The sequence below is a fragment of the Scaptodrosophila lebanonensis genome, unplaced genomic scaffold (genome assembly GCF_003285725.1).
Source record: "Scaptodrosophila lebanonensis strain 11010-0011.00,11010-0021.00 unplaced genomic scaffold, SlebRS2 tig00000001-arrow-pilon, whole genome shotgun sequence".
Classification (NCBI taxonomy): Eukaryota; Metazoa; Arthropoda; class Insecta; order Diptera; family Drosophilidae; genus Scaptodrosophila; species Scaptodrosophila lebanonensis.
In genome coordinates, this window is record NW_022060529.1 from 23,991,345 (window position 1) to 24,008,583 (window position 17,239).

The window sequence follows — 17,239 nt, forward strand, 5'->3', positions numbered from 1 at the left end:
ATAGGCAAACATGTAAGGCAGAGAGATAGTTTATTTTTAGAAGAAGAGCCAACAAATGGCAGGCGGGGAACAACAACAGCAACGTAAATGATTTTCAGTAACTACTTACGAATGATGACGACTTCCTAGTCGCAGACAGAAGTGAATGAACTGGCCACAAAGAAGCGCCGAGACCAACTTTAAAGCACCAAATTATGTCAATTTGCTAATGCCTTTGCGTTTATTTACAAAAATTATACGCTCGCTTACTGAGCTCGTGTGCACTCTAATGAGTTATTAATTAAAGGCACGACCCAACACATCTAATTGTGTTTGTTTCTTTAATACTAAAACTATTAATTCCCATTCCCATTTTAATTGCGTTGTTTGCCTAACATTTTGGAGCCATCAGCAACACGGCTTACTTATGACCACCACTCTGGGCACGCCTTTGTGTGCAAATATTAAACTCCATTTAAAGTGAATTCTACGAGTATGTTCCCGCGCAGCGATAAGAAATATTAACGAATATATGAAGTAGGGTAGCCTCATCACAATCTGATCCCCTTAAACTACAACTTTTTCTTTTTCCTAAATTGATAATGATTTATAATATATCTTAACATAGTTTACGCGTATTGGATATTCTCCAAATCATTTGAATCTCTTAAATAGAGTTTTACAAATTATTCAAAAAATGTTTTACTTGCTTATGATCTCTACACAATTTCCCCATTAGTGTAAACTATAAAAATAATTTATAATTAAAGGCAATTAAAGACAACAGCCAGTACATAATTTCAGCTCCTGATTCGTTCCAAGTACAAGTTGAATATTTCGTAATAAAAATTTGTAGGAATAGGGATAAACACCGTTTGAACTGTTTTAACTGATTTTGCTGAAAGGATTCAGTCCTATTTATTTATTTTAACAATTTCAACTTAGAATTTACTCTAAATCACAAACTTTGATAAATATACAAGTATATGTATAGCGTTCAGGCTGTTTTTTATTTTAAATCTCTTAATTATATGATTATATGTAGTTTAGAAATAAGTTTTTTTTTGTATTATAAATACGTCAATCATTCACTATTGTATAAAAAATTCGGTACAGATTACAGGCATCGCTCAATCGAAGAAATAAAAAAAAAAAAACTTGTATATTACAAGATCTTATCTTGTTGCCTGCTCCATCAAGCAGTCGAATCCAAAAAATTTTAGTTCTCAGAATCTGTGGGTCTGGAAATGTTGGCAACTCTAATATGAATGAAATAATTGAATTTCCGAAACGCCTTCAAGTCGAAACAATTTCATGCTGCCTTCGAATGATTAAAATTCTTGCACTGCGTTGCTAATTAACGTCACAGTCTTGTTCATATATTTAAACAGTTGATCAAACAAACTTCACAGCAATAGCGCCAACCATTAACACATTGATGCTGTTTGATTTAAATATTCATTTTTCACCGTTTTGCTTTTGTATGAACAATATTTGTATTGTGCTGCTAAAAGCTGGTGGAGTGGTAATGGGCCTCACTTCTAATAGAGCAACAACAAGAATGCCAACTACAACAACACCAACAACAACAACAGCTATAGCGGGATAAGGCCAATTGAGCTTCAGCCGAACGAGGGCCAATTGATTACGGGCCTCTGCGTGAGAAATTTTACGCCTGTCTGAGTTGGGTTCCGCAAATTATGGCGAAACGTGTTCGTAATTTCTTTGCCAAATTCGTAGCTCGTAGTTCGTAGCTCGTAGTTCTGAGCCAGCAGTTTGGAGTCATGTGCGGCTTTAAAGTTTGTCGGATGGCTCATATTTCATGTCTGATTGGACAGTGGCTCGCACATTGTTTGGGACACCATAAAATTATACGCAAATGATGCCAACTTGTTGCCTGTTTACTTTTGCGAGTGTGCTTTGTTCAAAAAAAAAATAATAATAAAAACAAAAATTACAGTGGCAGTTGGCATGACATCATGGAGAAATTGTATGGCCGGGAGAACAGTAGCTGTAGCTCGGATTAGTAACTCAGATTTAAGGCGAAAATAAATCAACCTGTAACCCCGCGTTCTAGACTGCCTAACTAACTTACGAAACTACTTTTGTGTACAACAACAGGTTATTTGTCGATCGGTACTGGGTTTTTGCAATTTCTGATAAATAATGCGCAATGCCAGAACAACATGTTATTGTTATATAACTACAAATTAATATAATAATAATAAGTTCGATTTGAGATGGAATGCCTTAAAACTTCAACGAACTGAGCTCAGTGCAATTTCCCATGAGATATACAAGTACTGCTTAATCATTATATTTCTGCGACATTCCATTGAGTGGGAATTGCAAAATATTGTCAAATAGGCAGACACTTGTCCACAATATTATCAAATTTTAGAAGCAACGAACCTTATGGGGATTTACATCTAATGCTTCCCTCAATTGATGTTTGACTCTGATTTAATTTAATTTAATTTAAATCAATACACATTTCAAGCCCCAAAAATATATGATCAGTGCATAGACATTTCAGTCTGTACAGTTCCTACTTATATAGTATTACAATAAAAGTCGAATCAACAAATGTATAAATATATAAACACGTAGTTAGCCATACATTAAAGCTCAGCTTATGACTTTTATAATAGGAATTCAATCAAGTTTATAATTATAGAAGTACTGTATTTTGACGTCTTCCCATTGATGTCCATATTACTAGTATAGTAAGTAATATAATGTGTATACTATGCGAGAGACTCATAAATTATCCACAGCTATTCGGAATTTGTGAATGAGCCAGTTGAAATCACGCCTAGTTACTATACTTAAAACAAATCACGCCCCCGCACCCATTTGACAGGCCATAAGACTAATTAATAAATTGATAACAAAATTTATGGCAGTATAATGAGAAGCGTACATACATACATAGTACATAAACGGGTATGTCAGTGTGCCGGTGGATGTTAAAAAACCACACACACACACATTTAAAATAATGCTGAAACGAGTTTTGCATTTTGAAGAACTGTACTGATGTTATTAATAAAATCATCGCCTTTTAAGACAAACGCTCATGATTTCGTTGGTGGTGGAGTTGTTGTATAAGGTGTGCAAACAATCTTAATAATCCGATTAAATTGATTAATTGTTGTAGACGAACACGCGCCTTTTGTTTGCAATTACAATTGGTACGAGTAGCAGAACAATGAGCCGCAAGAGCAAAAAATACGAGTAAGGCAGAGGAACTGAACCCAGCCGGGCTGGCAAATTTAATATGTGCGTGCAAACAGTTTTTCATTTGCCCGACTATAACTTTTATTAAAATATACATATAGTAGATGTAGAAATTTATGCACACACATGTGCGTAAATCAAAAACTTATGCGAGTTTTGCGTATGGGCCGGCCATAAATGAAGCTCGGCCCCTGCCACATGCGGAGCAACCGTCAACGATGTGCCAAGTCGTTTGTCAACGAGTCCTTGTGTCCCCGTGTCCCTGTGTGCCTGTGTCCCTGTCACCATCTTCTCTGCCCCCACTAATGTGGCGTGTGTGCTCATGTCTAATAATAGTGGATAACGCGGCCCAGCACCACGCCCCAAGAGTGTAAGCTGCTCAGGTCATTTGTGATTTGTGACAGGATATGGGTGTGCCGGGCCGGGCCAAGCCTTTCACTCAGTCAGCTGGCCAAGGCTGCGGCGACTTTGGCACTGGCAGAGCTCATCGACAATGCTGTCTGGGGCGCAGAATGTGAAAATAATAATAATAGCATGTCGAACGGATGTCTTGGCGTGCGGCTTCGCTGGTTTCGCTAGCTTCCTTTGGCTGCTACTATGTTTTATGAGCCTGCAGCGTGGCCTGCCACTTTCTAGTTGCCACAAAATTGTTAACATACTTTTACGGCTCTCGCTCTAAAAGCATTTAAAACAGGCCAGGCTAGTAGTAACATATTTACAAAATTACTTGTACTATGCAAATTTCCGCTCGGCCAAGTTCCAACTGCCATTTTGGGATTAATTTAAAACTATTTTCAGCGCATATCGCGTGCTGTATATCTGTCGGGGGAACATTGAATTCACTTTTATTTATTTATATTTATGTCAACAAACATTGACCTTCATCTTAGGAAAAGAATACACGTATATAAAAAATATATACAAAAACCTTATAAGCCAGGAAAGTCTACGTGGAAGAAAAATAATCAAATTCAAGTTATATCTTTTAAATATTATTTGCCTAGCTATGCCCTGCTTCGCAGCCAATCCTGGTCAGAGATTCCGGAGATGTCTGAGAAGAGAGGCTTTTATTAAAGGAAGAGACAGTTCCGTTTGAGATCAGCTGAAAAAATATTCATTCAATACACCAGTACAGCAGATCGTGTAATCTGCCTCAGATGCAAAGTGCGTGGGGTTTTTCCAATTCTTTGCAGTTATCTAATCAGGTGAAATAATTCTTATACCACAAATTGTCGGGCACTTGAAAGAGGCTAGGCCGACATCAGATATAACCGCCCCTTCTACTCGAGTTTAATAGCTTGTTGGCCATACGCATGGCTTTCGTTGCCCGCCCTGTAGAGAAATGCAATTTCATTTATATTGCATATAATTAAATCACCATTGCCACACACAACCACAACCGAGCAGTTGGCCTCAAATGCCAGCACACGCTCGTAAATTATATGGACAGGGTTTGCCGGCCGGTCGCAGTCGCGGTCGCGGTCGGTCTTTCGCGCTTTCGGCCAACTTACGGTTCTGGGACTGGAACTGGGTTTGAGTCTGGGCCAGGGCTTGGGCCTTGGTCTGCCGTGCAAGTGCCTACTCCGGCGCTGGCTGAAATTAGAATTGTTGTTCGGTTCGCAGCTCCTCCATTGATGCACAGGCCCGATAGCGAAAGCACAGCGTCATTTTGCCATTCAAGTCGCTATGGACTGGCCAGCCCGGCGTCTGACCTTGACATTCGAATTGAAGTTGCTCGTACCCATTACCTCATCCAATATACATACATATGTGTGTATTGCCGTAGCAGAAATTAACAACAACGAAAAAATAGAGAGAACACATCAAGATCTTTATCTCTTGAGTAATATGAAATTGTTTTTCTTCGTTTTCTTGTCATACGCGGAAGCGCACAAAGTGCTGGAATACTATGCGATACACAGTCTCATACGAATTCATACGAACGATCACAAGTCAGAAGCAGAAGCGGGCAAGATGTGCCTGATTTGCATTTTAATTTCAATTTTGCTTAAACGTGGCAAACAAAACGGGACAAGTACGAGTATGTGGGTTACACGTGCTTGCCCGAACTGAATGCGAGTCTGAAGCAGAACTCACAATAAATACGTACGAGTTTTTAGAACATTTGCCTTTGGAATGTGACACAATGACTGGCGCTATATAAATTTGTATGACGATGTACTATGTATGTACTTGTCGCTTCCAATGGTATTTCTCAATTAAAAACTAATAGTAAATCATATCAGGCATGTTTTGGTGTGCATTCGCTAATTAATTTCGTGTCGTGTCTGTCAGAGGTTTTCGATATCAACTGAACACGATTTCCCGGCAAGATTTTATGACGCGCACCCTAATGGCACTACCATACCATTATCAGGTCATGAGGATTCTAAGTCACAAAAGGAAGTGTCCCCGGCCCCTCCAAGCTAATATGTATATTTAGTTTCAAGTGGCGCGCCCGACTCCATTTTCTAGACACTGCCACAATAGTTGTTAGGTAATAGAAAAAAACTATCAGTATGAGTCACATCTCTAATGAGGCCTCTACCATCGCCTACTTATTTATTTTTGTAAATATCGCTTTCTCACTTTTTATTTGGTTTATCTGCCAATTTGTTAACAACAAGTCTGAATTTGTTTTCAAGGCAATGAGTCGTTAGAATAGGTGGAAGGGTATATTCGTTATAATTGAAGCCGAGAATCTAAGATGTTAATACATCTAGAACATAAAACATAAAGTAAATTGATAATAAAAACCCACACAAAACAAATTTTTTCAAATTTCAAATTTTCAAATTTTTAAATTACATTTATGTACTACTTCTAAAGCTTAAAATTGTTGTTTTCTAAATGAAGACTATAAATACAATTCTTATGACCCATATAGCCTGAAGGTTTTATTTGGTCTGACTATTTCAAATTTAAGAATGAATTAATTTTAAGTTACATCAATGATAATAGCCCACATTTCATATATGAGTATATTGTTGGTTCATCTAAAGATAAAAAGAAATTATAAAAATAATTACAGTTGGAAATAAAAATTTGAATCTAAAGACAGTTTATGATATTTTCTAATTGAATTTCTGATAAAACTCAACTTTTTTATTTTCGGCAGACTGATTAAGATACACGTTTTTATATTGAAGATAGGTATTCTTGGAATACATTTTCAATGAACAGCAAAGAAAAGCCAAGCCAAAGGTCTATTATAAAAATTAATCTAATCACACACCATTGTATTCCAAATGACCAGTTAGAATGATTTTTATACACATCATTAATTTATTTGCATTGCTACAAAATACCAAATATTTAAGCCAATTACGAAGAATTACTCGATTCTACTATCATTTTATTAATTTTTAAAATATAAGTAACCCATACATTATAAGTTTAAATAACTCCTTGTTAATTATCTGCTTTTTCGCCCCACATTTTATAGGGGCTTAAAATAAGCAAGCTTGCATAACAGTACGATTTAAGATAATTGTTACAATAATACCCTTCACATTATTTGCAAAATTCTTATCCTCTTAGGCAACTTTTCAAAGAAGTCATAGATGTTCTTCTTCCTATTTATCCTAAATCAAAATAATATTCAAAATACCCTTTTTTACAAGAAAAACTATAACAGGTGTCGAAACGATTAATTTTTCTGTGTTTAAATAATAAAAAAGATATCTTTTTATTCAGATTGGTACATTATATCGGCAGAGAAAAGATGAAATGTAACTTCGTTCCATAAGCAATAGAGGGTAATTGATTTTCTGTACCAGCTATACTGCCAACCTATTTCCAACCTTATTTGGAGGGAAGCAAAACATTAGGGAAATTGGGGGAAAAACATTTCAATTTGAAGATCACAAAAAAACAAAATCAAGAGCGTTTAGAACCACTAGAATTAAAAGCTAAATTTGCTGTCTTCACATTAATAAACGATTCAATAAAGCAAATCTAAATTATACGGGCAAGTCCTTTATTATTTTATGCACACAAGTGCTCAGTCAGGCAATAATTAAACGAAATAGCATGTGGTTGGGAATGAGGCACAAAAACAATAACAATGCAGCCTTGTATTTTGCCGTATTATTATTATTATTTTTCTTTCGAGAGTTAAATCACAACTCAATGCCTTGTCGTCACGCCCTCAGCAGAGTCACCTTCTACAATGAGCGTTGTTCAATTTGTGATTATTGTGTGTAATTTTTTTTATTTGCACAAACCTTTATAATAAATGCCCTGCCAACATCAATTGAAGCCAAATTGCCGCAAATCATTTAGGCAACAACAGCAACAAACACAGCCATTATATGACTTTACTTTAGCCTAATTTTTGGCCAACAACTTGCTGATTTCTGTTCAATGGTGGGCAGCATACAAGGGAACAACGAACAACAATATAAAAATCATATCAAATCCCATTGTGTTTCTACTCTCATGTATTTGATGTTGTTGCGGCTCCTATTGTTGGCCAAATAAATACATATATACCACATATACTATATGTGTACAAGTGTTGCCAAGGATTTGACAAAGACAACGAGATCCGACACGTGTCGTGTGCAAACAGCAATCGAATGGTGCCAAACCCAAAAGCATGGAGGTTAAATCAAGCATAAGCAGACATCTAATTCAATATAGTATTTAGATTAGTGCGTACAAGTATGACCAGCATAAGCTTTATTGCTCCACGATAAGATTGTCAAAGTGGTTTCATAGTTGTCGGCTGGTAGCACGATAGTACGAGTAGTAGCTTCCAAGTTTCGACTATTGAAAGGGTTACCAAGCGGAAGGGGGGACTCGAAGCAGCTTTGCACACGACTTCGCGAAAGTCGGCCATTAATAACAAATTTCGACAACTGAGTCAGCCACACTATGCGTAATATCTTAAGTATCAGCCATTGTTGAATGGGCCTATTCTACAAATTCCGTAATAATATCTTCTTTCGCATTTAAGACTAAAATTAGACGCCATAGAATGAATGCTAGTTTCCTTATCAATGTAAACAAGACACCGTATTTACTAAAAGAATTTCATAAATACAAAAATATAAATAAAAACTGATAAATTTCCGATAAATAATATTTTTGTAAATATCAAATTCTTCAAATTATTCCAATGCTAGCTTTCATTATCAATTTAGACCTGACAGTTTGAAGATAACCATTATGATATAAGTTTGAAGTTCAGTACTTCATCATTTTCAAAGATTCAAGTCGGGATAAGCCATAGCGTGTTGTGGTTTTTGGTATTTGATATTTGTTATTTGTTATTAACTTTTATTTACATTCAGCGTGTACATAGGAGTATTATTATTACTCATAAACACAAATTGCTTTTCATTCCAACAAAGTGGTTTCCATAGAAACTTTATTGAGTAAAGCGTTGTTATGTGCAAATTATTTGCCAATCTGACCACAGTTTGACTGTCTTTCAAGTTAATCAGAGACGTATTTTACGAATTAAACTCAAAGTTTTTAGAAGTAAAAAGGCCAGCCTACAAAACTATTAAATACTATTAAATCAATTTCGTTTAAAATTTGTTGATTGAATTGTGAGTTTATGTCTACCCTACTAAATGCAAAATATGGTTTTAACATAGTAGATGTGTGGACGGACTTTGTAAAGAATTTTATTTATTATTAGTCTTTTTAATTGTCATAGCCATTTTCAAAACTTTTTTTTTTTGTTTTCAATTAACAAAGAGCAGAGCCATTTGCCAATGAGCCAGTGCTAAAAGCTGAAAAGCAAGAGTTTCCTTTTACAAATTTAAATGTTTTTGAAGATATTCTCCACCTAAATCAATACCTGTCAACCATATTTCGAAGAATTTTTGCAATATACAATATGATCGTACTAAGAATTGAGCAGTTTATTTTAAGCATCTATTGACAAGTAGCATGTATGTATGTATGTACATTTATGTAAGCTGGACTTTAGCAAATAATCAAAATTGCATTAACTTTAGACGAACATTAAGAAGTTCGGCCTCAGTTGCAGTATTGTGATTATTTACCAATGTGTTGTATACTCGTAAATACATACTTATATACAGACTAGTATTATACGATGCTCTTCAATTTGTTCGCTGCTATATATAGAGTCGACAATCAGCCGGTTATTCGTTAGATATAGCATTAAGCGGTTCTCACAGAGTGCTTGGCAGTAACTTAAGTTTAACTTCCCAATATCAAGGAACATCGGAACCAACAGGCTAACTCGACTTGCAATTTTTAACACGACGGCTATACTATATATACATATGTACAAGTATGCTGACATAAGGCATTAAGGGAGTTAACAACTTTTTTGTAGGTGTAAGTGGGGATGGCTACAAAAAACATTCGCTGCGAAAGGGGCTGCGAAAGTTTGAGGGCATGCCGGTGGAAAAAAATAAACTGCAATTATTAAACAATTTTAGCACCTTTGGCGTTCGCAAGCTCAAGTGCAACTTTTTGCGCTATTGCAGTTCAAGTTTGAACAAAAACAAATTGCTTATTAATGTTTATTGTAAGTAGGGGCCATCGCACATCAGCAGCTGTCGGCGACGTGTTTTTGTGTTTTTGTGTTTTTGTGGCCGCCGTCGCCAACTTGGAGATTTCATTGAACTTGAATTTCCATTTCAATTCTAAGCTCCAACAAAAACAGTAATGATTAATACAAATTTTTAGCGCTTATTAACTTTTAGCCGCTGATTGCGAGCCAACCTATTGATGAAGTTATTAATTTCAATTTGTGCGGTATTATTATCTGTTCAGCCCGAGACTCTTAACTGGCTGGCCGACCGGCTGACCGGCTGACCGGCTGACCGACTGACTGACTGACAGATTGAGTAACTGCATTGATTAATGCACAGCGCAAATCAACAATATTACTATACTATACGGGTATAAAACATTTTTGCAACGGCAATGCGCCTGCAATTATGTTTGACATTTTGTTTACTGATAGTTATAATTCATAGCAATACGAGTACTTTCCGATTTCCACTTGTCGCATAATAATTTGCATAAACAAATTGTACGCCCATTGGCTACGGCAATCATGTTAAGACAAACAAATAAACCATAAATTTGGTTATACATGTTAATTGTGCACCTTGCTTGTCTTTCAACAAGTCCAGCTTGTTTATTGTTGTTTATTTTGGTCTTTTCGAGTAGTGTTTGCGAATAGCTTTGTGCGACTGATCGAGATTGAGATTTCAATTTGCTACCATTTTGCAGATCAACAATTTAAGTTGTGGGTGTTGGTAGAAACACTGTGGGTTGCTCTGCTCGGGCAGCAGGCACTCTATTTCGAGACTAATTTTGTTGCTTTTCCAATTCCATTGTCTTTCCGAGATATACAAAGTTGTGTAGTGGAGAATGAAGAATTTCGCACGATTGACTTCTGTATGCCCTATAAAACAAATAAACTGTGAACAAACATCCAAAACTTTGAACCAGCTGGGAAGTTATCCTTACCTCTTATTTCTGACAATACAAAGAGTATTTACTTTTACAAAAGATCTGTCCCTCGCCTTTTTGTACTTATTACATACATTGCGAATTCCATAATATAAGATTACATATTAAAGTTCTTTGGATTGTTCTTGTGTTTTTGTGATCTTAAAGCGATGTCTTCGGCTAATTTTGAAGCATGAACTTTTAGATTGTTATTCACTTTTTCAAAATGATCAAGTTTTTTGGACGACCACTTCGAGTCTTATTTTTGACACTGCCATTGTTCTTATATTTTTATACCCTGTACCCGGAGGGTATATTAGATTTGTGCAAAGTATGTAACAGGCAGAAGGAAGCATTTCCGACCCCATAAAGGGTATATATTATGAATCAGCATGGCGGGAGAAATCAATCTAGACATGTCCGTCCGTCTGTCTGGATGAACGCCTAGATTTCAGAGACGGCTGAGCGTACAAAAACCAAACTTGGTATGCAGACGCTCCTATTCCCTGGGCTACACTAATTTATTTTATTTTTTTGATTTTCACTGTTCACTGTTGTATTTCACTGTCAGGCTTGCTCGGCTGTAGCGTTCTCTCTTGTTTTAATATTGCCGTTGCAGTGTACTACTTGCTAAGACTTAACAGTTTGAATATTTCGCGCAGAGTTTTATTCTTATTTCTGTGTTTTAAAACCAATTTTCGCAAATTTCTTTACGCAAGAAATCGTTCCAGAAAGCTACTAAATGAAATGATAATAATTTCTAGAGCTAAGCAAAATCTAGACTTTTAAATAATGGGGAATTACCGTTTTATTGTGATGCACAATTTGAAGGGAAAAATAGATTTAAAAAATGTTTAAGGAAGCACGCGTGTGTAATAGTTTTTGCCTCTTTCACACTCAGTTGTGTGTAATTACACTTCAGTACGGCTAGTGGCAATTGTCGCTTTTCACTACCCACTGGATAAGTTTCTGGTGGATAGTTGCCGTACTAGTCGTTAGTGAAATCAAATCCTGGATGAAGGGAATTGGATCAGTTATATTATTCCTATTATTTCCTAATTGTCAGGCCTGCCTTTTTGTTTTGCGTCAACCACATGCTCACATAGATCGACTCATCTTGTCATGCTGATCAGGAATATAGGTGAAGTTTATCTTTATCCAATTTAGTGATTGTCCATGATGGACAGTTTTAAATAAAATACACTCTGCTATTAAAAAAAAAGAAGGAATATATGTATGTATATACTTTGTGAGGTCTGCCAAACGTAACCTAGAATGAAGTATAGCATAGTAACATAATCTAACCCGACTTGGTAGAAGGTATTGGGTATACTGAATATATAGTACATAAATAAACAGATATAATTGATGTGTTTGGTTTCCTACATGCAATCGAACATCTACCTGCATTCTACATAGTCTTGAACAGAAAAGGAGCTCAGTTGCTTCACCTCTTCCGAAACCTTATACCCCAAGGGCCAACATGAATGCCACTCAAGCATTTAGTCACAGCACACACACTACTATACTTATAGTTCCTGTTGATGTTAGACTAGTTGCTCGGAATGTGAAATTGTACAAAAATCATAAAATGAATGACGCTCGCTAAATAGTCTGGCATGTTTATAATCCCTGGTTACCAGTAAATGGCGTTAGATTTAATGTTTGCTGACAACTGACCACCGTCCATTATGAATTTTAAACGCCGCCATGACACATGTATGTGTGTATTGTTGTATGTGTGTATGTGCATCGCCCGGCACATTATCGCAAGATAATAGACATATTAAGTGAAGTGCGAGCTTCGCCATCACCTCACGCTTATCACGAGAGGGGGAAGGGAAGGGAACACTCGAGGAAACAGCTGAAAGCAAATATGCGACTGTCGTCAAAGCAAGCAGAGACCCGGCAGTGCCACTGCCACTGATAATACCGATAAGCATTTCTATTTATATGAGGATTATTTCGGATTAAAAAATAAGTGGAGCAGTGTCAGCTTTTCTTCAATGTCAACAACGTTGCGCAGTCTGTATACAAGTATAGCATATAGTGCTCGTTTGTACTGATTGCACTAAAGTAGAGCCCCATTTACCCGAATTTCTAAGTGAAGGTAAGCCTCTTTAAAACCCACAAACACAACATTTAGTTTAGAGTATAATTCTGAAGAAGAAACTTCTTAAACTGAGAAGATAGCAACATTTTTTATCTGATTCTTATACTTATAAAGAGACTTACTCTTATGTATACAGTTCATAGAGTCTACTTATTGTCTTTTGTCTTTTGGTGTTGCGTACAAAAGAAGGATTTCATAATATCCTTAAGTACAGTGTATGTATATTTTGCCAACAAAGTAGAATATTAATTTATATCCCAAACATGCTGTAATTGACAAGTTATTCTAATTGAGATACAAAGCGAGCGAAAACACGACCCCACCTGATATTTGTTTAAGTAATTAGCGTGAATAATAAAAAAGTATTATACCCCTAATTTTGCTGCTCATTTGCAAATGTGCGAAAAAAGTGGCATTCCATCCGAGCTAAAATTGTAGGAAATTCGAATTGCTATGATTAGGAAATGAAGTGACTGTTTATATAGCTTCATAAATATGAAGTAGCTTGCTAATTAGATGAATTATAGTCTGTTTGATTGTTTGTTTAAACAAATTAAATTGTACATGCTTATTAGCAGAGTGTAATAAAGTCTCGCACTTATAAGTGCATGGAGGAATACATTCCAAATAAGCCCAAGTACTATTCTGTTGAATTAATCTCTATGAATTGAAAAGAGGACTTTGTGAGTTTGCTGAGATAATCGGCATTAATCTCAATTCAAGTTGTGTAAGTAGGTGGAACTGAAAGTGGTTTTCGACTTTTGTATTTCCCTAACGAAAATCATTGTCATCTTCATTCTACGATAATCATGTATAAGGCATTATCTTCTTTTATTTTATTTTATTCATAATATCAACAATACAACTGTCGATTATATTATAAAACTTAATATAACAAATTAAACTAAACAAAATAAAAGATAAGAAAGCCTAACACAAAGCTGGACAATGACGTCTATAAATGCCTCCGACACGTTGGGGGAATTTTATTTGCCAATTGGTCCGACAAGCTGTGCCCCAACTCACAGCAGTAAGTGGTCAGAGATTTCCCCGAAGATAATTATAAAGAATAGATTTGATAGAACAGAGAGAGAGAGAGAGAGAGAGTCCTATCGAAAGTAAATGTGAAAGATCATTATAATGTCTGCACATGACCCGAAAACGATTGTGCAAAGCGTAATCAGTTGTGCATCTTGCCAATATGAACGGCAAATAATTCCTTGTTGGTCTACAAGGAACTGAAAAATTAAGGCGACCTAAAAGGGCAGAGGAGTCAACCTCTTATACAGCTCTCAAAACTGAAAAATTTGATTCTACTCGAACAATTGAAACCATTTTATGGAACCTCATTTCCTTAATAAATCAAACACTCTTATCACAAGCCGTGAATCAATTTGATAAATGGAATTGAGCAATTCGTGTTCTATTTATAATGATCTCCTTACGATGAAATAAATTCAAAACATGTATAACAACTATTATAAGGTTTCTTTTGAACTGAAATCTCTTAAAAACTTCTGATGAAATAGAACTTTACCAATGGTTCTCATTTTAGAGTCCCCTTTTGTTTTACAATCCCAGGTAGACTTGAATTTTTATTGTTTTACAATTTTGTAATTGAATAGGAATTTAATAAAGCTAAGATGTGCCACAAATCACAACAAATCACAATAATATGGAAAAGGGGAACATAAATCCCAGCTCATCATGCTAAATTATTTATATTTATATACAGAACATTACACTGTCCAAAAATGCAGTTAGATTCGCTAAGGTTTTTTATCGAAAATGTCGAATCAAATATTGAGGGGATTTTGCTTAGATTTTAATTTGTCTCCGATTTAATCTGTTAACAGCTTCTGCATTCAAAAACTGAAAATTGCCGAAATAAAGCTTAAAACGTCACACAAATAGTTAAAACTGATTCATACCTCGGACATCGATTCGTCTTGTCAAACTAATCGTAGCCTGATCATGGCAGTATTCCTTGAGATTGTTTTGTCTTTCTTTTCAACCATTTCGATTTCCGAGTCCAAGTCTTTGTCATAGTTCTAATCAAATAATACAGTCTTCCTCGAGAAACTCCTGGATGAACTCTCTGAAATATTGCAGACCTCGAGAGTGTGAATGTGGATGATGGCCAAGGGAATAGAATCGAGCAGGATCTGATAAAACGCACTTAACCCTTAACCGTGTGGCCAAATCACCTTCATCCATTCAAAATTTCAAAATTTAAGACGTTTGACCATGCTGTTTCCTTTGCTTCACTGTTGCTGTTGGGCCGATTGCCATGCCTTTTTTCAGCCTCTAACATACATTTGGCATTGAGGCTTTCCTTCTAGTATCCTTCTAGTAACTCTTTCGGTATAAAAAGCAATGGCGGATCGTGCAACTGATTGAGATACATACCTCAAATCAATTTTTAGAGCTATATTATTTGTGCATATGAAAATGGAACTGCAAGCTAAATGGATGACGAAATGGTTCTTGATAAACATTTTGAAAACTTTCGTAAATGTAAACTGGTCTATGTAATTAAGTGTGTTAATGCATCTTGTTGGTGGACCTCGGAGGTTCAGATCAATGCATATACTCGTAGTAATTCAGATCTATAATTCACCATGCAAGTGGCAATCACAAGTTTCTCATTTGTAATTTAACAATTTTTACCCTTGCAGATATGTCGAAATTCGTTGGCGTTGCCGACATAACCGAGAACAAGAAAATCTGGCGCATGCTGCTCGGCGAGCTGGTGGGCACATTTTTCTTGGTATTCGTCGGCGTTGGCAGCACAACGGGCGGAAGTGACTGGACGCCATCGGTGCCGCAGATTGCATTCACCTTTGGCTTGACGGTGGCCACGCTGGCGCAGGTAAGAGCCAAAGCCAAAGCCAAAACAAAATACATTTAAGTTGTGGCAAATATCAAAATTAAGATTAAAGCCGAAACGCAGGCATTCAAGGCCGCGGTTAACGCACACATGCCTATGTACGAGTAAGTGTGCGTTACACTTTCGGCCTGGCCAAGAGCTGGGCAAGACCCATTCACAAGTTTGCAGCTAGCTGCTGTTCTCGTATTTAGGCCTAAACGACATATTTGCGAGACATTGGCATTTAAAAGCGATCGACCGCTAGCTCGCTTGGTAAACAAACAAGCGCATAAAAACCAAAAAGCCAACTGCGTGCGAATGTAATTTACAAAATTGACAGATTTACAGACACACACACACGCACACACAAGCACACACACGCACGCACACACTCGTTCAGTCATTAGCAGTCGCAGTCGCAGTGCGTTGCACATGGCGTATGAGTAATGCTGCATAATAAATACGAGCTTGCAGCAAAAGCGTCTGTTGTGGCCATTAGCATTAATCAACACGCAAAATATGCAATTAGATTATTACGCGTTTAATTACGCTGCGATTGTTGCTGTTGTCGTTGTTGTTGTTGTTGCTGTGTGTATGCAAAGCGCTTAGTTTGGAAATGACAAAAGACTCGGCTGCTCAGTATCACTTAATTGGCGTGACATGCAACGTGCAACTCGCGGCAGAAAGCACATTCGAGCTGTGACAATTGCATTTGATTTGCTCATGTCAGCGCATTTCGCCACTTTCCACTCTCCTTTCCTTTCCCCTCTCCTTTCCTTTCCTTTCCCCTCCGAGCAACCGAATTGGTTTCATTCACAACGCCAGCAGATCGAACATATGATCAGCATATACAACTACGGGTACTGCATGCCACATTTTGCTCATTAGTGCCGCAAATCGCGACACGAGTCTCAGGCCCCTTGGGTTAGTTGAACTCTGTTGCAAGGCGCCGAAGACCAGTCAGCGAAAAATAGTAATGTAATGCCCATAGCTTTGTTTTTTATGACGCCAATTGGGCTTGTCTGACTCTGACTCTGACGTCGATGCTAATTGCAAGTAATGCGCCATGCATTTGAAAACTGGAAGGTGTGCAGCGGAATAAAGTGAAAAACAATTGCATTTTGGACCGACTGTACCTGCACTAATCACATATTGGCATCGACGACACGCCGCTGAGCTGCAACAAAATAAAAATCACGTACTGTGGCTGCAGACCAATCTCCTCTTCGGTTATTTAAAATTCACATCAGAAATAGAATCGCCGATATCACAATTATTGCAGTTTCCATCGATACTGATCCAAACCGAATGTAGACAAGTGTGAAAAGATTTACACACCTGGACAGCATATTTATTTAATAAGAAAGGCTTGGCTTTCGTATATATTTGAATTTTTCTTCAAAGAATTGGTTAGTTTTCAACATAAGCATAGTTCAGCGTGAAAACAAATAACTTAGCGTTTAGTTAATTCATAAAATACAAATGTCTTTAGCTGGACAGTACTATATAATAAAATTAGTATGAATATTGAAATTTTCTTTCTTGATTAGAATACTCAGAATATCCGATATTTTTCTTGATGTTATTTT

The 17,239-nt window shown here is 36.6% G+C and overlaps 1 protein-coding gene across 1 annotated transcript in view; it reads left to right on the forward strand.

Moving 5' to 3' along the window:
• The window catches only part of LOC115620020 (aquaporin), a 31,747-nt gene that overhangs the window by 2,451 nt on the left and 12,057 nt on the right, over positions 1–17,239 (forward strand). Inside the window, exon 2 of the mRNA XM_030513124.1 lies at positions 15,460–15,653. Within this exon, the coding sequence (XP_030368984.1) occupies positions 15,460–15,653 (194 nt within the window). The remainder of the gene's footprint in view (positions 1–15,459; positions 15,654–17,239) is intronic.